The sequence below is a fragment of the Erythrolamprus reginae genome, chromosome 5 (genome assembly GCF_031021105.1).
Source record: "Erythrolamprus reginae isolate rEryReg1 chromosome 5, rEryReg1.hap1, whole genome shotgun sequence".
Lineage (NCBI taxonomy): Eukaryota > Metazoa > Chordata > Lepidosauria > Squamata > Dipsadidae > Erythrolamprus > Erythrolamprus reginae.
The window spans coordinates 25,573,117-25,598,385 of NC_091954.1; the positions used below are offsets into that span (position 1 = coordinate 25,573,117).

The window sequence follows — 25,269 nt, forward strand, 5'->3', positions numbered from 1 at the left end:
AGTAGAATCGAGGGAGTTGAGTTTTGGTTGTGGTCGCAAATAGGTCTAGCGATGGGTGACCGAATTTGAGGCAGGTTTGCCAAAACAGAGCCGGATGAAGGCTTCACTCTCCTGGATCCAGAGTCGACTGGGAGATCCAATCTGCCTGCACATTGAGAACTCCTGATATGTGGTCGGCCCACAGGGACTGTAGATGTCTCTCTGCCCAGAGACCCAGTTTCAGGGCCTCCCTCATTAGTGCCTTGGACCTGGTACCCCCTTATCTGCAAATATAGCTCTTTGTAGCTATATTGTCCGTGAGAATGAGTACATGTTGACTGATGATGTGAAGTTTGAATTGTTTGAAGGCTAACGAAACTGCTCTCAATTCCAGCCAGTTGATAGGTCCGGAAGCCTCCTCCACTGACCACATGCCCTGGGCTATCAAGCCCTGAGCATGGGCTTCCCAGCCCGTTAAGCTGGCATCTGTGGTGATGGTAAATTGATCTGGACACCTGAAGGGGGATCCCTTGTCCAGAATGGGGGAGGTCCACTACGTAAGGGATCTTAGGACAGTGGTCGGAACTTTGATGAGGCATGCCGAGTTGCTGTTCTTCGATTTCTGGAATGGTAACAGAAGCCATTGGAGATCCCTGGCGTGAAGACGAGCCCATGGGATAATACCAATGCAGGACACCATCTTTCCAAGTAGGGAGGACGGGGTAACGATGGCAGTCCTTTTCTGAGACCTTATCTGGGAGATAAGCTCCTTGATACTGATTTTTCTCTCACTAGATAGAAAGACCTGAGAGATATCTGAATTTATAATAGCTCCCAGATGTTGAATAGAAGTAGACAGAAGGAGCTGACTTTTTTTAAAATTAATGGAAAAACCATGATCCTGTAGGATAGACATGGCAATATTGAGGTCTGAACAGGTGCCTTCTTTATGCTTCGGATGCTACCTTGCAATCTTGATGATTGCAAGGTAGCATCCGCTACATATTGGGCCGCTGAAAAAACCTTATTGAAATCCTGTTGGCCCCATAGATCATCAGGGGGAATATGCTGCTGGAGCAGTTGAAACCATAAGAGAATAGCTCTAGAGAAGAAAGATGCTACTGCTGCACTCTTGATAGCCCAGGTATCTGTTAAGAAACACCTTTTGAGCATTTGCTCTAGGCACTTGTCTTCGGGTTTTAACACCTCCTCTGCTTCACCAGGCATAGCAGCTGCAGGGTGTAGAGTTTTTACCGGTTCATCAGCTTTGGGACAGACAAGAAGGTTTTCATAAGATGGAGAAAGCTTATATAACTTCTTGTCTTTAGTTGTGGGATTTAAGCCGAAAGCCGGGTGGTCCCACTGCTTGAGCAGAGCATCTTTGAACAATTTTGGCATGGGGATGACCTCATTGTCCTCCTGTTCCTCCATGAAGTATGGCAGATTTTCCTCAGGTGGATCTGTGGGAGGAACAGATTGTTTATCTTGACCAGCTAAGCCTGTGGCAACTCTTGCCTTGAATAGAAGTGATTTGAACAGCTGGGCTGGAAAAATTGCCGCAGGAGTTGGAATCTTGATTTGTGATTCCTCATCCTCTGACAGGGATTGGAATGGGTCATCCTTGTCCTCTACATCCATATTATCATTCTCATCCTGAGAGGAATCCGAGTCTTCATGAACTGGAATTCTGTAGGATGAGAAAGAGCTCACAGGCCTAGGGGCGCGTGGAGGGGGACGAGAGAGAGATAGCTGAGAGCTTGGCATCAATGGCTTGAGATAAGGCAGAATACATAAATTGAAGCTCTGGAGGAAGGTTAGTAATGGTAACCGGTAAAGAGGGAGATACCCTGTAGGCCTGGGTTGGGTCTGGCTCGGAGGGATCTTCCATCATAATATCTGGCTCCTCTGGACCTAAGCCCCATAGGTTAGTTTGGGGTCTGTTTAGGTTTGGCTCATCCAGAGAAAGCACAGGGACACCAGAGGGAGGCAGTTTAGAAGCCTCTGGAGGGTCTGAGCTAACGTGCACTTGGGCCTGCACTTTTAAACGTTTAGCCAATTTCTCATGCATCCTTTGCAGAGCTTGGTCCCTTCTCTTCTCAGCCCTGGTGGGTCTAGCCATTATAGGGGCTCCCGAGGAAGAGGAGGAAGAAGACTGGGGGATATTTTCAATTTCATCGCCAGTAGGCCTAGTAGACCTCTCTGGGACCTTTAGAAGTGCCTCTCTTGGGAAACGAAGTCATGGCCTGAACAAATTACAGGTACAAGACTTGAGCGAAAAAATAGGTGGGAGAAGCTCTATAGGGCAATGTTCTCAAGAGGAAGGGGGCCCTGCTCCTAGGCCCAGAAGCGTCTGCAACTCAAGGGCAATCTGGTCAGTACCAGAGTTCGTGCCAGTGAGTACAGAGGGGCAGGCCTCGCTAACCTTAACAAAGTATACCATGGCACACTGGTTTGGAGGCCTAGTCAGGGAGAAATAGCCTGAGGGTCTCACAGCTTACTCCAGGGCCAAGCGGCGGACTTAATGGCGCCAGGCGGGACGCGTGTAGGCGATCCGCAAGTGCCGGAATTACTGGGCGCTGAGGGCCTGCGCGCCAAAATAAACTGCTCCAACATTTTTTGCAAACGGAGGGAAGACTAAAGTCCGGGGGACAATCAAGGGAAACTTGCTAAACAGTCCCACACCGCAGGAGGAGAAAGCCCTTTTTTTAACAGTTCCTTAGCTTGCCGGTAAACCTCCTGGCCAATTAGATTTTGTTAAAAAAATACAATCCGGCAGCAGCGTGAACAGGGTGCTTTGGAAAAAGCAGCAATAGCCGCGCCGCAGCTTCTCCCTTGGCGCCGAGCCCAGTAAGGCTGGCGCGAAAACAAGGCAAGCTTCAAGTAAAAAAGGCAATTGGAAATTTTACTTATCTGATTGAAGAAGGAACAAAGGGAAGGTGTTTTAGAGAGGAGCGAGCCACCACGTGTCCTGCTGAATCGCAGGACCGAGTGAATTCTGGGGAAGGGGCGGATCCAGCAGGCTTTTTAAAGACTAGGCTCGGTCCTCTGCGGATTGGACAGTGAGCAACCCATGTGACTGCTGGACCTGCTCCTTCAGTACGGAGAAGCTCAGTGAAATGTCTCCTTATCAAGAAATCCTGGCAGAAATCATTGGAAATTCAAAATTTATGGTGAGAAAGCATAAACTATATCTACAATACTCATTAGCCAAGGAAGACCAAGAAATAAATGAAAAATGTTGACAGTGACATCTTCCTATTAAAACACATATTGGATAACATGACAATAAATATCTTTCTCAAGAATCAGAAAGACAAAATACATGAACAGATGTCTTCATTGCCAGAAAGCAAAACCTCTAATAACATGTTTGTTAAGATGTATGCTTTTCTCTCTGCCATTATAAATTACTGAAAAACTCCTGGATAAACTTTCTAAGGATAACTTTTATCTCTCCTCATATTATAATCAACAATTATCAGGCCAAGAAAGGATAACTGGACAGTCAAAATCTGCATAGTAATCTAAAAGAATGGATATTAGCCACATAGAATAAGACATCATGTCAGGGATTGAATAAAAAGTAATGTTTCCAAGTTGTTAACCAACGCACTAAGCAGTTCTGATGAGGTCTTAAGTGTGTTCGCTCATTTCCAGGAAATTGGTGTAAGAGAATATTGTGCTGCTGTTGTTCATGAAATGGGAGCCTACAATTTAATACTCATCAGCACACTTTAAGCCATGTGCCATGACAGAATTGTTTTTACTGCCAAAGGAATCCCTCCAATTGTAAATCACTACCAAATCAGGTTGTTTAGAGACATAGCTGTGTTGGTGTGAGTACTGTGAATCACTGGCCAAAAAAATGTAAAAATATAGTAAACTGTGAAAGTTATTCCGGGTGATCCAGAACGAAGAGGATAGCCCGTGATAGCCTTCGATAAGTTTCACATGAGAAAGGGTTGATGAATTAATTAAGGTCAGCCAACAGATGACTCAATGGGAAATTGCTGCCAAATCCTGGCATTTCACAAGAATGTGTGGTCACAACAACGTTCTTGAATTCTATCAGGTTTGTGCAAGATGGGAAGCCTCTATGCTGATAGCAGAAATCAAAAAATCAAAAGCTGAAATTTGCCAGCAACTGATGTCACGCTTCAAGAATGAGGGTTAGAAATTTCTTCGTAGCATGACAGGCAAAAGCATAGGTACAGACCTGGAGACAAAGCATCAGTCCATGAGTATCATTACAAAACTTCACTTGCAAAAAAAAAAAATAGCAAGTGAGAATCAAGACTTCAGCAGAAAAATTCATCACTGCATGCTTTTGATGCAGAGGGCAATATTCACTTGGATTTCTTTGAACTGCACACTACTATCACCTCAGAGCACATTAGCACATTAAAAATTTTGAAACAATGACTAGAACACTTTTATGAGCCACCTTATGAGCTGGATCTCACTGCCTTTCAACTGTCACACACTCCAGGCTGAGGGCCATGTGACTTTCACTTTTGGTCAAACGTGAAGAAATATGTTTGAGTAAAGTAAAGAACTGGAAAGGACTGTTGAGACTGGTTGAAGAAATAATGTACTGGGTTCTTTTGTGACAGCTTTAAGAATCTGTCTAAAAGTGGTAGTAATTATGGTGTAACAGAGGTAACAAAAAAAATCTCATTTCAAAGATTATTTTCCTTTTTCCTTTATTAAAATATTCCTATTTAAACTAAACTTAAGGAAGTACCAATATTTTCATTCAACTCTTAAATTTTCACTGAGAAAATCTCTTGATATGGATATTGGGGACAGATATATTTATAACTCGGGTATCAGTTAACTTGGGGTGACAAAAGAAGCGACTTCCTACACTCCAAAAGGGCCGCTTAAACTGTCTATCTCTGGCTGGTCTGTTGAGTAGTTGCCTCTGCTTCAGGCTGTACTGACCATGGGCCCTGGTAAATCCTGCACCTGTGTCTGAGGCCTGAAATGATAGCCGACAAAAATAAGGGGGCGGAATGAAAATTATCCTCCATGGAGAAGTTTGAGAGGAGCTTCCTCTTGTCCCTAGACTCCACTAATATTGGGTCCAGAGGAGGTAAGAAGTGAGGATGCCGTTGATCCTGATGCTGGTAGTCAGAGGCAGAATTCTTGTTTTCTTGTTTTCCTCTCCCCAAATTAAGGTGTGTCTTACAGTCCTGTCCATCTTATACTCTGAAAAATATGGTACCCACTAAATGACCAAAACAATAAACTGCTTTCTTCTTAGATTAATAACACTATTTGTCAGGTGCAAATCCAGAAACAACATCCCAAAATCCAATTTGGTTCTCCTTATACTGTCCCTAGGTATTTCTCTAACATCTCACATGTTTCATAAAGTACATTACATACTTTGGTGGAAAATGCATTACCTATTAAAGCAACAAATGGTTGATATACAAGACTCCTATATGTAAGCTAAACTTGCTTCTGTTTAGACCAGGAGGTGGACTCTGGCTCACACGTTACTAAAATGTTCATTATATACCAACTGACAATCAAGTTTAATACTTCCAATTATTTATAGCTCCTATTGCAATTGCAACCAAGAGTTCATTATCTTCTCCTAGATGACTACTCTTCAGAAGTTTCTATGATGTTTGCAAAATTCTGATCATAGCTAGTAAAAGCTATGAGTTCCTCCTAGTCTCCGGAGATGGGCACCATACAAATCGAATAAATTATATTATTATTGTTGTTGTTGTTGTTATTATGTTATTGTTACTGTTAATTGCTTTAGGAATTCCATGCTATTTTAAAACTTCATTTTTATTGCTATTATACTTTATTATTGTTCTTTTTCTTGTTTTTGGTCTTAGACTATAAATCAATTTTGATAGCTCAAAAAACAGAAATCCTGAAAACTAAACATTTTCACAATTTGTAATTTCTGGTAACTTCAAAAGTTCTTTAATTCAAACTCACAAACTACTGAGATTATAGTACAATTGCCATTTCACTTTTACATGTTAGAGAATAAAGTTCTTACATTGCATAAATAAGAAAATAAATTCCACAAATTTCATTTTATTATTAAAGGCCAGGTTTTTCAAAACATGTTTTATATACCAAGCCTTTTATATACTACATACTTTCAATTATTGCTGCTTAGACATTAGTCTCATAATTTCTGAATATCCTAGTCTGTTACAGGATGAAAAAAAAGGTTTCGTATATGGATTCATTTTGTTAGAAATACAGTAGTACCTCATCTTACGAACTTAATTCATTCCATGACGAGGTTCGTAAGTAGAAAAGTTCGTAAGATGAAACAATGTTTCCAATAGGAATCAACGTAAAAGCAAATAATGTGAGCAAACCCATTAGGAAAATCCAATCTTTAAGGCTTAAAAAAAAGCGGCGAATGGACAAAGTGAAGGCTAACGGAATGGAGATGGACAGCGAGGAAAAGCGAGGAATGGAGGTCTTAACGAAGACTAATGCTGCCCCCAAATTGCTCCCAAAATCACCCCTCCAAAAGTTTCTTATGCCACCCCAAATTGCTCCCAAAATCACCCCTCCAAAAGCTTCCTCCATTGCCCCAAATCGCTCCTAAAAATGCCCCTCCAAAAGCTTCCTACGTTGCCCCAAATCATTCCAAAAATCACCCCCCAAAAGCTTCCTACATTGCCCCAAATTGCTCCTAAAATCACCCCTCCAAAATCTTCCTACGTTGCTCCAAATCGCTCCTAAAATCGCCCCTCCAAAACCTTCCTACGTTGCCTCAAATTGCCCCTCCAAAACCTTTCTATGTTGCCCCAAATCACTTTAAAAATCACCCCTCCAAAAGCTTCTACATTGCCCCAAATCACTCCTAAAATCACCCCTCCAGCTGCTTCCTATGCCACCCAAATCGAGGTCCTAACGAAGGCAAATGGAGTGAAGAAAAGCAGCAAGGAGGAACAAGGCATTTTGAAAGGAGAGGTGATTTTGGAAGACTTTGGAAGCGATTTGGGGTGGCATAGAAAGCTTTTGGGGGAATGATTTTGGAGGCAATTTGGGGTGGCATAGGGAGCATCTGGAGAGGTGATTTGGGGAGCAATTTGAAGTGGTTAAGAAGCTTTTGGGGGAGCGATTTTGGAGGCAATTTGGGGCGGTGTAGGAAGCTTTTGGAGGGGTGATTTTGGGAGTGATTTGGGGCAGCATAGGAAGCTTTTGGAGGGCTGATTTTAGCAGCGAGATGGGGCAAAGGAAGCGGTAGGTTAGGGGCGATTTTGGCAGCGGGATGGGGCGGCTGTGGGGAGCAGAGGAAGCGGAGGGCTAGAGGGGAAAGTGGCAAGGAAATAGGGCAGCTCCAGCATTCCCCGCCTCGGGACTACAGGTGCAAGCAAAAGGAGGTGGGGAATCCCGGCAGGGACGGCAAGCAAATGGGAAATCCCAGTGGTGGCAGTCACAAGGCAGGAGAATCCCTGCAGCAGTAAGAGAGCACATGCGCAGTAAGAGAACCCATGCCCCCAGGCTCGGGTTCGTAAGGTGAAAATGGTTCTTAAGAAGAGGCAAACAAATCTTAAAACACCGGGTTCATAAGACGAGGTATCACTGTGTCACTTTTTGCTCCAAAAAGTCTTGAAGCTGTCAAGTTGGAAGACCCCTGAGTTAGGGGTTAGGAGTGCAAGGGTCTTCAAACCTGGCAGGTTTAAGGATTGTGAATTTCAATTCCCATTTCTGAGTTAGCATGACTGGTGGAGGAATTCTGGGAATTGAAGTCCACAAGTCTTGAAGCTGTCAGGTTTGAGGTTTGTAAAAAGTGTACATGGCTTTAAAAAGTATACATGGTTGTAAAAAGTATTCTTCTACACTGGTATTTTATTAAACAATATAATACTACACCACTACACCACTTCAGAATATGTTTTTGCTTGTTTTCCTCCTCTAAAATCTAGGTGTGTCTTATACACAGGTGCGTCTTATACACCAAAAAATACGGTAGCTACAACTTAATTAACCACCTATCCGGACAACTGTATTGTCAGCTGAAAATATAATTCTTTCAGAAGATGTATGTAAAATTTAACTCTGCTATAATCCCCTTCATCCAACAAATATAATCTATAAAATAGGAAAATGCAATTTTCAACATTAACTAAGAGTACTAACTATGTCAATTGTACATATTTTGAAAAAGCAGAGTTTGGAAATGATGGTTGCAAACTTTCTTCATTTTAAAATTGAAAACTTTCAGTTTCAACCCTAAAAGTTTAATTTTTCAGCTTTTAATCCATTAAAATCCTTTTGCTTTAGTAAAGAAAAGTTCAATTAAACTCTCAACAGATTTTTTTGAAGGCAGGTAATTTTCTAAAGTATTTGGAAAGAAGATGTTTGTCCTCATTATTATGAACTAATTTATCTTCTAAAATATTTGTATGGGTCACCTAAAACTGGTAGCATTTTTCAAAATTTTATTTTACTTACAATGCAGGGTTAAACAGATCAATTAACTGAAATACATATAATGAATCATCTAAGCAACTGATGCTTTATTAACATATAAGCAGGAAGCAGACACATTAATAGGGCTTCCTTCCCAAATGAAACATAGCTGTGCTCTTAACAGCTGTATCAGTAAGATAATCCTACGTGAGGCTTTCATTACAGTATATGTTTTTCCTCTTTTAATAAATACATTTCTGACATGTATCAAAGGGAAATATGTAATTTTCTTAACAAGGTAAATGTCCCGCAGATTGACCTTGCATTTTAATGACTATGCTGATATTATAATAATCTTTTCTTGGCAATAAATCAAGTCATTTGGTATTGCCTTCTTCCAGGATGTTTCATTCATTCTTTTTCCCTCCAATTTCCCAAACTAGTCTGTAACCTTGAGGTTTTCTGGCAGTTGCCATTTAAATCTTAACAGATCTGAATTGCTGAACTATTTTCGATCAGCTATATTCAGCAAAGTGCCTCTAGTTACTATATATCTAGTAAAAAAAATTAATTACTATGCTTATATGAAATTAGACACTGGAAATAGAAAATAAATCTAATTGTCAAATATTAACGTAATCATGTATGCATGCATGCATGTATAATGACTGAATGCTTAGTATAACCAGATTTCAAATTCAAAAAAGTGGAGCAAAGTACAACATGGAGAATCTCAAATTCTAAATAAATTTTAACTATTCATAAACTCAAAAACATTTTTATGCTTTAATGCAGATGTTTCTGACCACGTAAGTCAAAGGAAATTAAATAACATTGTATGTTTACCATCCATAACACGGTATGGACAAAAAACCCATCTCAAGACTCAGCAAAGAAAATAACATTGACACGGAAAAAGCAAGTTTCTTACCTTTTTATCTCTGGTCCTTACTTCCCCATAAAAATCTAGAGCTTCTTGTGCTTTCTGAAACCTTCCTCGATGTAACAAATAAGCACAAATCATTACACCAGTTCGTCCCTTTCCAGCTTTACAGTGGATTGCTGCAACATGATTGCCATCTTCACTAAGCCATCGATCAAGATCTTCACAAAAAGGTTTGATGAGCTCTAGTTGTGGTGGGTTGTGGTCTTCAAAAGGGTACTGTGCAACTAAAAATTTTAAAAATGTATTATTAAATTGAATGCTAATTTTCAAAGATATTTAGAATAAAATAGAATTCTTTCTTGGCCAGGTGTGATTGGACACACAAGGAATTTGTCTTTGGTGCATATGCTCTTAGTGTACATAAAAGAAAATATACATTTGTCAAGAATCATGAGATATAACACTTAATGGTTGTCATAGAGGTCAAAAAAGCAATGAGAAAACAATATTAATAAAAATCTTAAGGATACAAGCAATAAGTTGCAATCATAAGTGGGAGGAAAAGGATGATAGGAATGATGAGAAAAAACTAGTAGTAATAGTATAGTATTTATAGTATTCTTTGCTTTAAAAAATCAGTTGCATAATTCCTTGAATAAAAAAATGTGGCTGTATCTAAATCAACTTCTATTATAGATTGCCATGTACAGATTATTTTACTAACTCTGGTTTCACAACTCAAAATCTTCATCGCCCCCCATTTCCTCCAGGAAACTACAATGGAAAAAAAATCTAGAGATACTGAAAACTGTCTGCAATTCAGTCTAAATAATTTATCATACCATTTAGGGTTTTTAAAAGAATATTGAGTGATATACTTGTGGTTGGGTTTTACATATGCACAGAAACAATAATTGCAACTAGATGTAAAATATGATTGGGCTTCATATTAAACATCTTTAAACTCAATGACTCCCCCCATTAAGTTCTGCATTTAGCACCAGCAAGATAAATGGAAGTGTCTGTTTTTATTTTTTGTTTCAATCAACTATATGTGAAATTAATCAGTGGCCAAGATTCAAATGCAACTGACTTTAACAGAAAATGAAAGAAACTTTCTACTACCTCTCAGCCAGGGAATGTGTGGGGAAGTATGAACTACATAGTATTAAAAGAATCATTTATGAATTATATTAAATCAGGTTAGTGGGTGGTAAAGTAAATGTAATAGAACTGAAATAAGACACATTACCTTATTTCCTTAGTACAAAATTTAGTTGCAATTTGTGAAATCAATGAGGTATATTCAGACAAATCAAAAGCTATCAAGCTGATCAGCAACAAAAAGTATTTCACCACCAAATAGTAAGAAAATAGTCTTCTGAGTAGCTTCTTAGTTCCTTAAATCCCTTTAAGTACCAGAAGAAGACTGCTGAACTTTCTACAAAGCTATATCCATTCTTGCAGATTGGCAATTTGTATAGGGTAAATTCTTCTCACCCTGACAATTTATCTGCATTGCAGTGTTAACAGCCCCTTAATTCCTTCTTGATAATGGTTGAGAAGGAGTTATGGGGGGACTCCTTTTGATGAGATCACTATTGAGAAGTTGTGGTATAATGGACATTTTTAAACAGAGGCTGTAAGACTTCATGATATCCAGGTCATGAAAAATTCAGGCACGATTAAACACGGGAAGGGCTCAATCTGGATAGATAAAGGGCTGCACACACAGGTCTCTTATAATTGCTCTAACCTCTACTCCTTCAGGGCAAGCTGCTCTTAAATTTTATTGAATTAACCATTAAGCACCACATGTAAAACAATATTCTTTATATTGATATAGGAACTGCTCTCTTTCTTTAATTTGTGATTTCCAGTTCAAAAGTATACATATTTTACATGATTTTACAAGAAGCCTATTTGCTGCTGCTCCTCAGCAATAGCTCTTTACTGTTAAATATACGTCCTTTCCCAATAAGGCACAGAATTAAGGTCCCCTATCTTTTATGATCTTTAAATTTTTGAGAAATGTTATGACCACTTTCATATAATAGCTACTTCAATGTGTCTGTCAGGCCTTGAACCCATCTTGGGCATTGGATCTTTAGGCCTGCCACATTTAGGACTGTGGGAAACTAGGAGGGAGGATTGTATGAAGCTAGGGAGGTGTATAGTCATAACAACATTCCTTTCTTTCAGAGTCAAGGCCACTCTGCCCTGCACCTGGAGGGGTGTGACTAGGAGGCATCTCCAGTTGGGATGGTCTATTTATTGGACCATGCGATGGACAAGGGGTTCTGAGGCAGGGACCTGAATTTCCTTTTGGGTGGGGAAAACCCAAAAGCTTTCAGATTCGGGTTTTCCCAGATGTGCCAACATGACATTTCTAATAAAAGGAACGTTGAGAAACTCAAGCCTCTTGAGTTTTCTTTCGTTGGGGGTGTTACTTGGAACCCTGACTACTCCCTTGATCATTATTTTACATCTATAGCATCAGTTTGTCATGTATTTTACTAAATCAGTGGGCACAATTCTTAGAAGAGAAGCCCCTAAAATGTTTAGTTTCAATAAGCCAAAGAACAAAATATATGAGAGGTTCTGCTTTGAAGTACAAGAGTCACAAAACCTTCCGCAGGCTATAAATATAGTGCTTCCCCTTTTTAAAATTAAAATAATGCAAAAATAATCAAATCCTATAGGCCCAACAAGTAGCGTATTTATTTTTTTAAACTACCGTATTTTTCAGAATACAGTGGTACCTCTACTTAAGAACTTTTCTAGATAAGAACCAGGTGTTCAAGATTTTTTGCCTCTACTTAAGAACCCAAGCCCGGAAAAATTTCCCAGGAAATTTGAGAGCGGCACAAAGGCCCAGCCAGTTTCCTGCCATTCCCCCTTTAATCCCGGCCATCTCGGGATGCCAGAGGAGCCTTTCGGTGGCACTTAAGGAGGCTTTGGCAGTCCAGAGCGAATGAAGCATTTTCCTTTCTCTGGGCGCTTGGAGAGGGAATAAACCTCTGCCAGCGTCCAGAGAAAAGAAACGCTCCCTTTGCTCTGGGCAGCCGAAGAGTCACCACAGCGAAGGAAAGGCGCTGGCTACAAAGTGAGCGAGCAAGAACCATTTTCTACTTAAGAACCCAAGCCCAGAAAAATGTCCCAGGAAATTTGAGAGCGGCACGAAGGCTCAGCCAGTTTCCTGCCATTTGCCCTTTAATCCCGGGCTGCCAGAGGAGCCTTTGGCAGTACAGAGTGAATGAAGCATTTTCCTTTCTCTGGGTGCTTGGAGAGGGAATAAACCTCTGCCAGCGCCCAGAGAAAAGAAACACTCCCTTCGCTCGCGGCAGCCAAGGAGTCACCACAGCGAAGGAAAGGCGCTGGCTAAAAAGCGAGCGAGCCAGAAGAGGGGAGCCCTTCAGCATGGGAAGGAAGAGACAGCAGGTAGCAGCAGCCAGTGTATGGGAGGCAGCCTCGTGCCGGGTGTATGGGAGGCGTGTGTTTCTCCTTGCTGTCTCAGAGTCCTTTTTTTTTTAAGCCTTAAAGTTTTGGATTTTTTTTATTCTCCTCACCTCCCCTTCTTCCTTTAGCAGCAACTGTTCTCCTCCTCTTCTTCCTCCTCCTCCTCTCACCCTAATTCCGAGCTTTTATTTTTTTCCTAATGGGTTTGCACGCATTATTTGCTTTTACATTGATTCCTATGGGAAAAATTGCTTCTACTTAAGAACGTTTCTACTTAAGAACCTGGTCATGGAACGAATTAAGTTCTTAAGTAGAGGTTCCACTGTATAAGACGCACCTTAGTTTTTGGGGAGGAAAATAAGGAAAAGAATCTGCTTACCAGATATTCATCTGGCTAGCATCCTTAGTCTGGTCAGTTTCAGCACATTATTTTATCCCCTGGTTAGGGCTCTAAAAAAAACCTTATTTGGAGAGAGTAACAATGAAAGAGCTGGCAAGCCAGTAAGAGCTGAGAACATTGTTACAACCTGGTTAGGGCTGGAAAGAAACTTACTTGGAGCAACTTAGAATAACGAAAAAATCTCTGCAAAGACTAAGAGCTTGAAAACATTCTTTGCAGACAGTAACAATGAAATAACCTGCAAGATAAGAGCTGGGAATATCAATAGCACCTAGTTAGGGCTGGGGGAGGGGGGGAGAGAAAGCTTTGAAAAAAGCTACATTCAGAGTATAAGACGTACCTGAATTTTCAGCCTCTTTTAGGGAGGAAAAAAGTATATCTTATACTCAGAAAAATATGGTATAAGATGGAAAGTTTACCATATCAAATAGAAATACATGATCATACAGGTGGTGCATTATTTTGTTAAATAATGCAAACTTGCTTATTGTATGCTGGGGTTTCTCCTTCAAAAACAAACTTCTTAGAGACCTAAGATACCTGCCTTCTCTCCACTGAGATGAATTTTACTATTGTTTCAAAGCAATCGCTTCAATTCCTCTGTTACCCAAAAGTTGATAGGGCAATGATGGCAAACTTTTTTTGCTCGGGTGCCAAAGGGGTGCATGATAGCTTATGCACATGTGCCCTCACCCATAATACAATGCCCTTCCACACACACATCCACACAAAGTCCCCCCCATGCTGCCCCCCTGTGCATGCACACTGGCCAAACTGAAGCCCCCGGATTTCCAGTTAGCCCATTGGACTTTTTGTTGCCCTCTCCAGGCTTCAGGAACCTGTGTATGGCAAAAAATGGCCCAATGGGCCAACCGAAGGTAAGGAAACAAACTTCCGGTTGGGCCATTTTTCGGCATCCACAGGTTTCAGAGGTTATTCCTAAAGCCTGGGGAGGGCAAAAATGGCCTCCCCCCACCTTCCAAAAGGCCGAAAATCTGCTAGCCAGCACATACAGTAGTACCTTGTGATACGAACCCCTCGTCATACAAACTTTTCGAGATACGAACCCAGGGTTCAGAATTTTTTTGCCTCTTCTTACGAACTTTCAGGAGAACACCGAGAAGCGCCCGGCTGTTTCAGAAGGGGACAGTTGGGCGGCGGCGGCCAGCGGAGCGCCGTTTTTGCGATTTTTTGGGGGGGCTTGCATACATTAATCGGTTTTACATTGTTTCCTATGGAAAACATTGTCTCGTCTTACGAACTTTTCACCTTACGAATCTCCTCCCGGAACCAATTAAGTTTGTAAGACAAGGTATCACTGTATATGCAAGCTGGAGCTGACATAGGGCAAATTTATATCTCGTATAAACCGTGATGGCAAACCTGTGGCACACGGATCCATATTGGAAGGCATGTGAGACGTTGCCCTATGTCAGCTCCAGCATGTGTGTGTGTGCTAGCCAGCTGATTTTCAGCCATGGGAAAGGCCATTTCATTCTTTGGACTCTTCAGGGAAGCTTTCCGAAGCTCAGGAGTACAAAAAACAGCCCAACGGGCAAACCGTTGGGCTGTTTTTTGTACTCCAGGGCTTCGGGAAGCTTCCCTGAAGCGTCCTGAGAGTGAAATGCCTTTTCCTAACTTCCGGTTTGCCCATTGTTCTGTCGGGCTCTCTGATAGGAGCCTCCTGAAAATTCAAGGATACAAATTTCAGACACACACACGTTTGAAAATTCAAAACAATGTTCTTTATCACAAAAGTCAAAATAAACTAAGCACTCTTTTTGTATTGCAAAGAGCACTCTTTCCAAAACAATCCGGTAGTCTGTACAATGTCCCTTAAGCAGTCATTAAGTACATAGCCAGCAGTTGTGGAGAAACTTCACACCCCTTCTTCTTCCAACGAAGGGAGACACACGCACACGCTGCTCTGCCTTGGTTTCCAAGGCGTGAAAAAGCAACAAAGTCCAGCACATAAGATTCCTGACGAAACTGCAACAGATATTCTTCCACAATGGCCAAACCCACATGCTGCTATTTATAGCAGCAGCCCTAATTACTGGAGCCCCTCCCAAACACAGGTGGCCTCCCTTATTTCCTGTAATATGTTCTTACTTGGTCTCTTCTACGCATAATTCTGCACTTGCATCGATCTAAAATGTCATCATCTGAAGCTATAGAAAATAAGGAAGATTGACTGCTTTGGCTGTGTGCCAAGCCCCCCTCTGCCGAGTCACTCCCACCTTCTTCTTCGTCAGAGGAAACTAAACTCTGACCTGATTCTGTTGGCAATAACACAGGCCTATGACATGTTGAATTTTCCCCTGCATCCACCTCCCCATTCCCTGGGGCAGGAACTGGGCCAGAGCCAACCACAACACCCATGGGGCTGTTTTTTGCACTCTGGGGCTTCAGGAAGCTTCCATGAACCCTTTGGAGTGCAAAAAACAGCCCAATGGGCAAACCGGAAGTCCATTTTTCCCAATTTCCAGTTTGCCCGTTTAGCCATTTTTTCAAATTCAAGGCTTCAGTGAGGCCTTTGTGCATGCACAGGGATGGGGGGAGGATTGCGGGCATGTGTGGTGGCCATGGGGGGGGCGTATGCATGGGGGAAAAGGGGTGTGGGTGCGTTCATGAAAGCTAGCACACCCACAAACCCCCTTTTGGCACATAAACCAAAAAAGGTTTACCATCACTGTCGTATAACATTCATTTCTCTCAAAACATTGATTCTCATAATATGTACAAATATACATCTACTCATAGACAGTTGACCTTTTAAGAATAAGCAATTTCTGAGGAGCTGGGGAATACAACTTGGCATCCCAAGCTTCTGAAGGGATGTTGAAAGAGCGGGGATAATTCTCAGTCTTTTTAAGTTGTTTGGTTTGGGAGTATTTAAAAGTTGGGAACAGGGATACTCTTGCATGAAGTTCTAGGAGATAGGTGTGCTTGGAGGTCACTAGGGTCATGAAATGTTTGTGAAGAGGTCATCTTTCCAGAATTAACTCCCCCCCCTTCCAAATAATAACAAGGAAGAAACTAAAAGAAAAATTGAGGTTACTAATATTAACACACAACACTTCAGGAATGGAATTATTATTGCTTACTCTTGTTTCTTAAATTATGAAAAATACAAAACAAACATACCTCTGCAGTTAAATTTGGCGGTGTCATAATGTCTTTCAGCACATCTAAAAGAAAAAAGTTGAAATTGCATGAAGCATTATTTTATCATTTAGTAGTGGACAAACCTATTCTATACAGTACACAATTCCTTTCTACAGTCTAATACTACAATCATAAAGGAAAGAGTGAAACACTACTGTTCAGGTGTTCTTCATCCCATATAGATATATGCAGGTACAAATAGTCCTCGCCAATGGCTCTTTCAGCAAACCATTCAAAATTGCGACAGGGTTGAAAAATTTATGATCACTCCTCAAACTTGCAGCCATTGCAATGTCCTTGCAGTCAAGTGCCTGCAATTCAAGCACTTGGCAACTGATCCCCATTTACAATTTAATTTGTTTAATCCCAATTACAGGTAGTTCTCGACTTACAACCACAATGAAGCCCAGAATTTATGTTGCTAAGTGAGAAATTTGTTAAGTGAGTTTCCCCCCCATTTTATGGCTTTGCTTGACCCATTTGTTAAGCGAATCGTTGCAGTTGTTCAAATAGTAACATGGATGTTAAGTGACTCTAGCTTCCCCATTGACTTTGCTTGTCAGAAGGTCACAGAAGGGATCACATGAATGTTAGGACACTGCAAATGTTATAAATATGAACCAGTTGTCAAGATAACTTAATATAAATGATGTGCACATGGGGCTGCTGCAATAAGCATAACTTACTTTTTTCAGTGCTGTTGTAACTTTGAAAGGTCACTAAGTGAAATGTTGTTAGTCGAAGACTACTGGTAAATGCAGTTGGAACTGACACTATTAAGTAAGATGCAGTCACTTGAAGTTTCACTTAATGACCACATTACTTAGCGATGGATTTCTTAGTCTCAATTACAGTCAGTAAAAGAATACATTTGAAAATATAAGCTAAGTAGAGAACTCTTTCTCTTATTTGTGGGATTAATGGGACAATTACTGTACACCTAATTCCTAATAATTTTTTGCCCAAGGTAATAAAATTTCACAACATATAAATCTGAAAATGGAATAAAATGTGATTATAGGAAAGAAAATTAATTCAAATAAAATGTGAGTTCATAACACTGTTCAGCTATAATGTTCCTAAGCAAATGTGGGACTCTGATGTGTGTATGTATGTATTTATGTATGTATGTATGCATGCGTGTGTGTGTGTGTGTATATACATATATATTCAAACCAAATCTCTACCCCCACCACTACCTATAAGGAACAAATGGCAGTTGCAAACAAACTGTATATTCAAAGCAGCATGAAGCTATCAACTTCAGCCTCATGATGGTGAATATGATTTCACCGAAACATCGCATAGACACTCAAAATATTACACGGGGTAAAACCCGAACTCAGAACAATCTACATACATATACCCGTGAAAATCTACAAAAACAAATACAAATACAAACATACATACATACATACATACATACATACATACATACATACATACATACATATACATACATAGATACCTCGTCTTACGAACTTAATTGGTTCCAGGAGGAGGTTCGTAAGGTGAAAAGTTTGTAAGACGAAAGAATGTTTCCCATAGGAAACAATGTAAAATGGATTAATGAGTGCAAGGGGAAAAAATTGCAAAAACAGCGCTCCGCTGGACGCTGCCACCCAGCTGTCACCTTTTGAAACAGCCGGGCACTTCTCGGTGTTCTCCTGAACACCGAACCCGAAAAGTTCGGGTTTGGGAGGCCGCCAAGAAGCGCCGCCACCCGGCTGTCACCTTTTGAAACAGCCGGGAGGCTTCTTGGCATTCCCCCGAACGCCGAACCTGGAAGTTCTGCAAAAGTTCAGGTTCATCGTTCGGGTTTGGGAGAACGCCGAGAAGCACCGCCGCCCGGCTGTCACCTTTGCAGAAGAGCCGCGGAGCTATCAGCCGGTCAGGAGGCTCAAACGGAGGTGGGGAATCCCAATAGGGAATTCCATGGGCGGAGCTTTGACGTCACGAAGATGTCCTTCCTGGAGTCCACATTTCGGCCGGCCAGGAAGGACGTCTCCGTGACATCAAAGCTCCGCCCATGGAATTCCCTATTGGGATTCTCCACCTCTGTTTGAGCCTTCCGACCAGCTGACAGCTCCGCAGCTCTTCTGCAAAGGTAACAGCCGGGCAGCGGCGCTTCTCAGCGGCCTCCCGAACCCGAATGCCGAACCTGAACTTTTGCCGAACTTCCGGGTTCGGCGTTCGCGGCGGCGAATTCGTAAGCAAAAAAAGTTTGTGAGAAGAGGCACAAAAATCCCGAACCCGGGGTTAATATCTCGAAAAGTTCGTGAGATGAGGGGTTCGTCTCATGAGGTACTACTGTATATAAATTTGTAACTAAATAATACTGAATTGAATAAAGTAATGATAAAGTAAAGTATTCCTATTAAACCTTAAACCTAGATTTTAATATGAATATATTGAATCTTTTTAAAATTACACTAAGAAAATCAATATTAAAAGATTTTGATACCTGTTTTTCTTAATACAGTGGAACCCCGACATACGAGCAGCTCTACTTACGAGCTACTCGAGATACGAGCTGGGAGAGTAGAGAAATTTTTGCTCGACTCACGAGCTTCCATTCGGGATACGAGCCGAGAAGAGCCGGCCTGGCTTGCTTTGCTTCCGAGCTGATGCAGAGCCGAATAAAGCGTCACGCCCCTCTGACGCTTTCGGCGGCTTCCGAAGCGATGCTGGGCTCTTTTGCCGCCAAAAGCGTCAGGGGGGCGTGACGCTTTATTCGGCTCTGCAAAGCAAACCAGCCTGGCTCTTCTCCGTTCGTATCCAGCGCTTGGTGAGTCCTTGGCTTCTGCTGGGGGTGGGGGGATCTGAACGCTTTCTGCTGGAGGTGGGGGGATCTGAACGCTCTCCCTGGCTGGGAGCACTTTCGCTGCGAGAGAGGGCTTTCCCGAAAGGGACGGAGAAAGCCCTCTCTCGCAGCGAAAGTGCTCCCAGCCAGGAGGCTGCGAGAGAGGGCTTTCTCCGCCCTTTCGAGAAAGCGCGCCTGTCAGAAAAGATCGCCGCCGGTCTGGTGGGGTTTTGCAGCAACCTCCGAGCAACCTGGGCTCGGAGGTTGCTGCAAAACCCCACCGGACCGGCGGCGATCTTTTCAGACAGGCGTGCCGATTCTCCGCTTTTAGCAGTGAGCGGAGAATCGGCGCGCCTGTCTGAAAAGCTCGTAGCTGGCATGGAACATCCCCCCATGCCAGCTACGATCTTTTCAGACAGGCGCGCCGATTCTCCGCTCACTCCGGGTGAGCGGCGAATCGGCGCATCTGTTTAAAAAGATCGTAGCCGGCATGAAACATCCCCCCATGCCAGCTACGATCTTTTCAGACAGGCGTGCCGATTCTCTGCTCACTCCGGGTGAGCGGCGAATCGGCGCATCTGTTTAAAAAGATCGTAGCCGGCATGGAACATCCCCCCATGCCAGCTACGAGCTTTTCAGACAGGCGCGCCGATTCTCCGCTCACTCCGGGTGAGCGGCGAATCGGCGCATCTGTTTAAAAAGATCGTAGCCGGCATGGAACATCCCCCCATGCCAGCTACGAGCTTTTCAGACAGGCGCGCCGATTCTCCGCTCACTCCGGGTGAGCGGCGAATCGGCGCATCTGTTTAAAAAGATCGTAGCCGGCATGGAAAATCCACCCATGCCAGCTACGAGCTTTTCAGACAGGCGCGCCGATTCTCCGCTCACTCCGGGTGAGCGGCGAATCGGCGCATCTGTTTAAAAAGATCGTAGCCGGCATGGAAAATCCCCCCATGCCGGCTACGAGCTTTTCAGACAGGCGCGCCGATTCTCCGCTCACTGCTAAAAGCGGAGAATCGGCACGCCTGTCTGAAAAGCTCGTAGCTGGCATGGGGGGATGTTCCATGCCGGCTACAATCTTTTTAAACAGATGCGCCGATTCGCCGCTCACCCGGAGTGAGCGGAGAATCGGCGCGCCTGTCTGAAAAGATCGGAGCCAGCATGGAAAGCCCCCCCATGCCGGCTCCGAAGCACCGGGCACCCCTCAGCCGACGTCTTTTCCCCTCAGCCCTCGGGCTTGCACACATTAATCACTTTTCCATTGTTTCCTATGGGAAACAATGCTTCGACCTACGAGCTCTTCGACATACGAGGTTCCTTCCGGAACCAATTAATTTCGTATGTCGGGGTTCCACTGTATGTATCATTAGGAAATAAACTCCAAAATTCTCAATTACTTTATAGAATAAAGTATCATGTCAACTTAGTTAACTCAGTAATAACCACTGAATTATTAATGTTTCAATTCTCTTTTTAGTCATTATGAAGTCATTCACCTGCTAAACCTAAAACAAGTTATGTGATATATCATAGTTTCATAGGTTTCCTGTTAAAGAACCAGGCAGCACACTAGTAGGAAGGTGCAAGTGATCAGACAAAACTATGCCGCGAGCCCATGGAAAAACTGCCCTCCACAGAACTGGCTGCTGGCATCCAAAAGATTGGGGGCCACTGTTCTAATGCATTTTAATATATTTAAGGCCAGTATCTATAGAAGCTACATAAAAAAGAATACTTACAGATTGTATATCTTGTAATGGTTTTTATGCTTTGAATCCAGAAACCTTGAAAGAAAAGTGATATGTTAAACTCATTTTGATGCTTTTTTAAAAAAAAAAAAAAGATTGACTAAAATATGTTTAAGAGCAATTTTGATCAAATAACATTTTATGGATATAACATATCAACTGCTGCTTTTCACTATGATATTTTCCTTAGTTATAAATCTAAGAAAATGTTAAATCTGTCTCACACACACACATACACACACAATTCTAAAAAGTATTCCTGTTACTGAACTAAAGAAATTTGAATTTCTAGCACCATCTACATTGAAATTTAATTTTAACTTTCATACAATCTCTCTGAAATAAAAATTCTACTTCACAAAAGATAACAAGCAGTCAGCCTCAAATTTAAATGATAACAGTAAAATAAACCATAATGTCAAACAATCAAGTGTTTAAGAAAAAATGTGGTTCTATGCATTTTAATTACATCCACAATACAGAATGTACAGTACTAATTTTCTTTCATTATTTTAGGAATGTGCTGTGTGGCTATTGGTATTTTAACAATTTAAATACAGTACTGTAGTTCCTTCAAATGCTGGGGCACTGCATCATTTATCAAAAGCCACTCATAAAATGTTATCACCTATATTTAGAAAAATGTGATTATTTCTTGCATAATTATAATCTAACTTTATGAATCAATATTTCTCAAACTGAAAAAAGCTTCATAGAACCAGTTGTTAATACATCAAATCTCAATGAGATTTAATAGAAGTTAAATAACTAAGAGTTTAAATGGGTATCTAAGTTTCTTACGGCAAAGATGGCAGTTATCTAAATAACCAACAGCTTCAAAACTGAATCAAGGCAACAATCCATAAGGTATGAGAAAGGCAGGACAAAGAAGCACCAGATTTAAGCTGTAGTTAGGATAAGAAAAGACTATATGCTAATGACTGTAGAGAAAACCAACTGTTTATATTGGCTTCATCTGGTATGCAATAAAGATTCCTATCTAGTCTTGTTGAGTACGCTATCTGGGAAGCTTATGCTGAGTTGTAGCTTGGACACCTGACAAAATCTTCATGCTATGGTAAATCATCAATTCAGGATTTCAAATTCATTTTTGAATTCTTGTTTACATAGAAATAATTCAATCTACATTGTTAGTATTAAGGTAGCTGTTCAATTGTAGCTTCTATGGTATTTAACTACTTGGATGAACTGTTTTAAGCTCTATGCACAAGTGCATTGCTACTGCATACTTGAAACGGAATTAAAGGCTTAGTGTTATTGTAAAAATGGAAAGATACTGTATTTATTATACATGTCAGCTCATAAATTATGATTATTTCACCCATAAATTCCAGGGAAAAAATATAAAAATGTATACTGAAGTATACTCAAATTCTGCTTTATGAAGTTTCAATTTTAGAGTCATAAATAGTGTTAGTACATAAATAATGCAGTTTTATATAGAATTGCATTATGATTTTATCTTGGCATAAAGAATCAGAATGCCATTCCTCAAATTCCAGATCTCCTTGTCCAAAATATTATGCCATACTATTAGTAATTAGTAGTAATTAATACTTTTTAAGTATTTTGAATAATTTGTTATCATAACAAGTTAACCATGATTCTTTTAAAAGCATGTTTTAACTAGTATATTGTAATAAAAGCAATCTGAATTGTAAAAGATTTTAGATTTGTATTTAGATAATATATTTATTGTCAAACAGATTACTTTTAAAGTCTAACTTAGTTAAAAATTACATAACAGTGCAATAAAGTTTTGTTCACTTTGGACATCTAAAAATTAAACTATTCATTATTTGCTGAAATGCCATTCAGGTAACTGAAATACCTACAGGTTTGACCTATCCATGTATTTGCACAGAACAATTCTCAAATCATAACTGATTCTTGTTCTTTTGCCAACTTACTACTCGCTTCATACTCTATTAAGCTTGATTGTCAAGTTTCTGGATGAGAAAATGAATCAACAGAAAGCCCTTAAGTCAAAACCACAAATGTAACTACTGTTAACAGCTCCAACATTAGAGTACTTATTTCAAGATTCTTTTGTTTGCTCTAATACCTATTTTAAAAGTATTTAATCAAACAAATTAGGTCTTTGGAAGGTACCCTATTATTCAGTTTTACTTTTTAAAGAATTGTTTTATTCTTTTTAAAATATCTGGGTGCAACTAAACTACCAAAATTCTTGCAATCTCTATAACATTTCCTACCAGAAATAGTATTGATTAATTCTGCAAATTCAGGATCAGATTGAATTTCTCTGAACAAAAACACATTATATTATTACTATAATGACACCATTTATTGAGTGGAAGGACTGGTGGTCACAGTGGAACTTTTACTCTCAAATTTAAATCAATTATAAACTGTTAGATCTCCGAAAATCAAGTACCAAAGATATTTCAAGGCTTCCTGTTTTGAAATATGCATTCAATGCACGACATATGCATATTGCATAGGGCAGGGATATGCAAAGTTGGCTCTTCTATGACATGTGGACTTCAACTCCCAGAATTACTGAGCTAGCATGATTGGCTCAAGAATTCTGGGAGTTGAAGTCCACAAGTCATAGAAGAGCCAGGTTTGCCTACCTCTGGCATAGGGTATGTTGTTATCAATCTAATATGAATGCAATTTGCCTTGTAATACAATATTTTTAATTTTCCTTCTGAAATTTTTAGGTTTTCTTTTTTGATTAAATAATTAAATTTTAATTAAATTAATTTTAATTAAATATTGTTTTATTAAATATTGGTAGATGATTATGTGCCATTAGGTAAGTATCTGTCAACTCTTAGTGAACAAATGGAATTTTTTCTAGGATTTAATAAAGAAAACAAAAACTTCTGATCTCAACAGAAATCACTTTATCACAGTTTTTTCATGAAGGTGTGATAAAATAAGAACTGGAATGGCACTGGATACTAGTTTTACTACAAAAGTAATACGAACAGTAGACAGAATAAACATGATAGGAGATTGATTTGTGTAATATTTTAAAAAACCATCAAAATTGAGATGTTTATTCTCCAGGTTAGAATTGATAATATTTGAGGCAAGTTTAGAGATGTTTAGGAATCCCTGTAGACACATCTACCATAAAAACAGCTGCTATTATGGTTATCCCAGGCTGAGTACATATTTAGGCATGACCCATAGTTTGAGGGAAAAGGCACCTGGAAAAGCTACAAAGCAATTATGCTGTGCTTTCCAGAGGACGTGACAGTCTTAGTACTATGAGGGGGTTTTCACTTCACCTTTTGAAAGCTTTAAATTAAATATGTGATTCAAGGATGTCAACCTCAAATTATAACTGTGACATAAATAACTGTGCCCATATCAATGTATTCAGGCCTATAAATCATATGCAGTAAAGATGCTAGGTCTATGGGGACAAAAGGGTTTTTTAATTGTTTAGCAGTTTTAATTCAAACTACTATTTATTAAATGGCATTTTATTTTTCTTTTAAAGCAATCCTATTTTTACCACTCTGACCATACATATGTACTCCAATTGGTGAAGTGGAATGATAAAACTTGTATGATAATAAAATTAGATAACACTTATGGTATTATAAAACATTTTAAACACCAAATTATTTTATGTAAGTTTTCATTCTCATACTCAAATGAAACTTTATGCTCTGTTTAAAAATAATTTATTTTTAATACTTAACTTTTTTTAAAAAAAATCAAACAAATGAAGCAGCAACAATAAAGGAAAAGTTTTTAAAAAGAAAATATATTTGCTATATCTGTGGCCTAGCATTGGAGCAATATATTCACATATAGTGACAAATTAAAATGGGATTGTTACAGTTAACATCCAGATAGTAAGAGATATACAGTGGAACCTCGTCTTACGAACTCCTCGTCATACGAACTTTTTGAGATACGAACCTGAGGTTTACGATTTGTTTGCCTTGTCTTAAGAACCATTTTCATCTTACGAACCAAGCATGGGCTCTCTCACTGCGCATGCGCTCTCTTACTCCCGCAGGGATTTCCCTGCCTTGTGACTGCCAATGCTGGGATTTCTCATTCTCTTTCCGCCCCACCGGGAATTCCCCACCTCCCGACTGCCAGCTGAAGCACCTGGGAGTTTCCCTTGGCTTTTCAGCGGCTAGTCGAAATGCCCCCCTTCCTCCTCCTCCTGCCAGGCGAAGTGCTTGGGGAGGGATGTCAGGCTCTGGGTCCGGAGTCAATGCTCCTGCCCCCCCCAAGCCGAATCAGCAGCTCCAGACTTTTCAAAGCCCAAAGCCAGGACGCCTCCCCCCACCCCTCCCACCCAGAGCCAACTTGAATCTGCCCGGCAAACAGGAACCTGCCTCCTGAAGAGGCAAAGAGCTTGGAAGAGGGGGGGGAAAGGCTCCGGGGTCCGGAGTCGCTG

The 25,269-nt window shown here is 40.7% G+C and overlaps 1 protein-coding gene across 1 annotated transcript in view; it reads right to left on the reverse strand.

Moving 5' to 3' along the window:
* Positions 1-25,269, reverse strand: part of PTEN (phosphatase and tensin homolog) — an 83,349-nt gene that overhangs the window by 39,000 nt on the left and 19,080 nt on the right. Inside the window, exons 3-5 of the mRNA XM_070752243.1 lie at positions 20,844-20,888; positions 16,281-16,324; positions 9,320-9,558 (exon numbers count right to left, since the gene is read on the reverse strand). Of these exons, the coding sequence (XP_070608344.1) occupies positions 9,320-9,558; positions 16,281-16,324; positions 20,844-20,888 (328 nt within the window). The remainder of the gene's footprint in view (positions 1-9,319; positions 9,559-16,280; positions 16,325-20,843; positions 20,889-25,269) is intronic.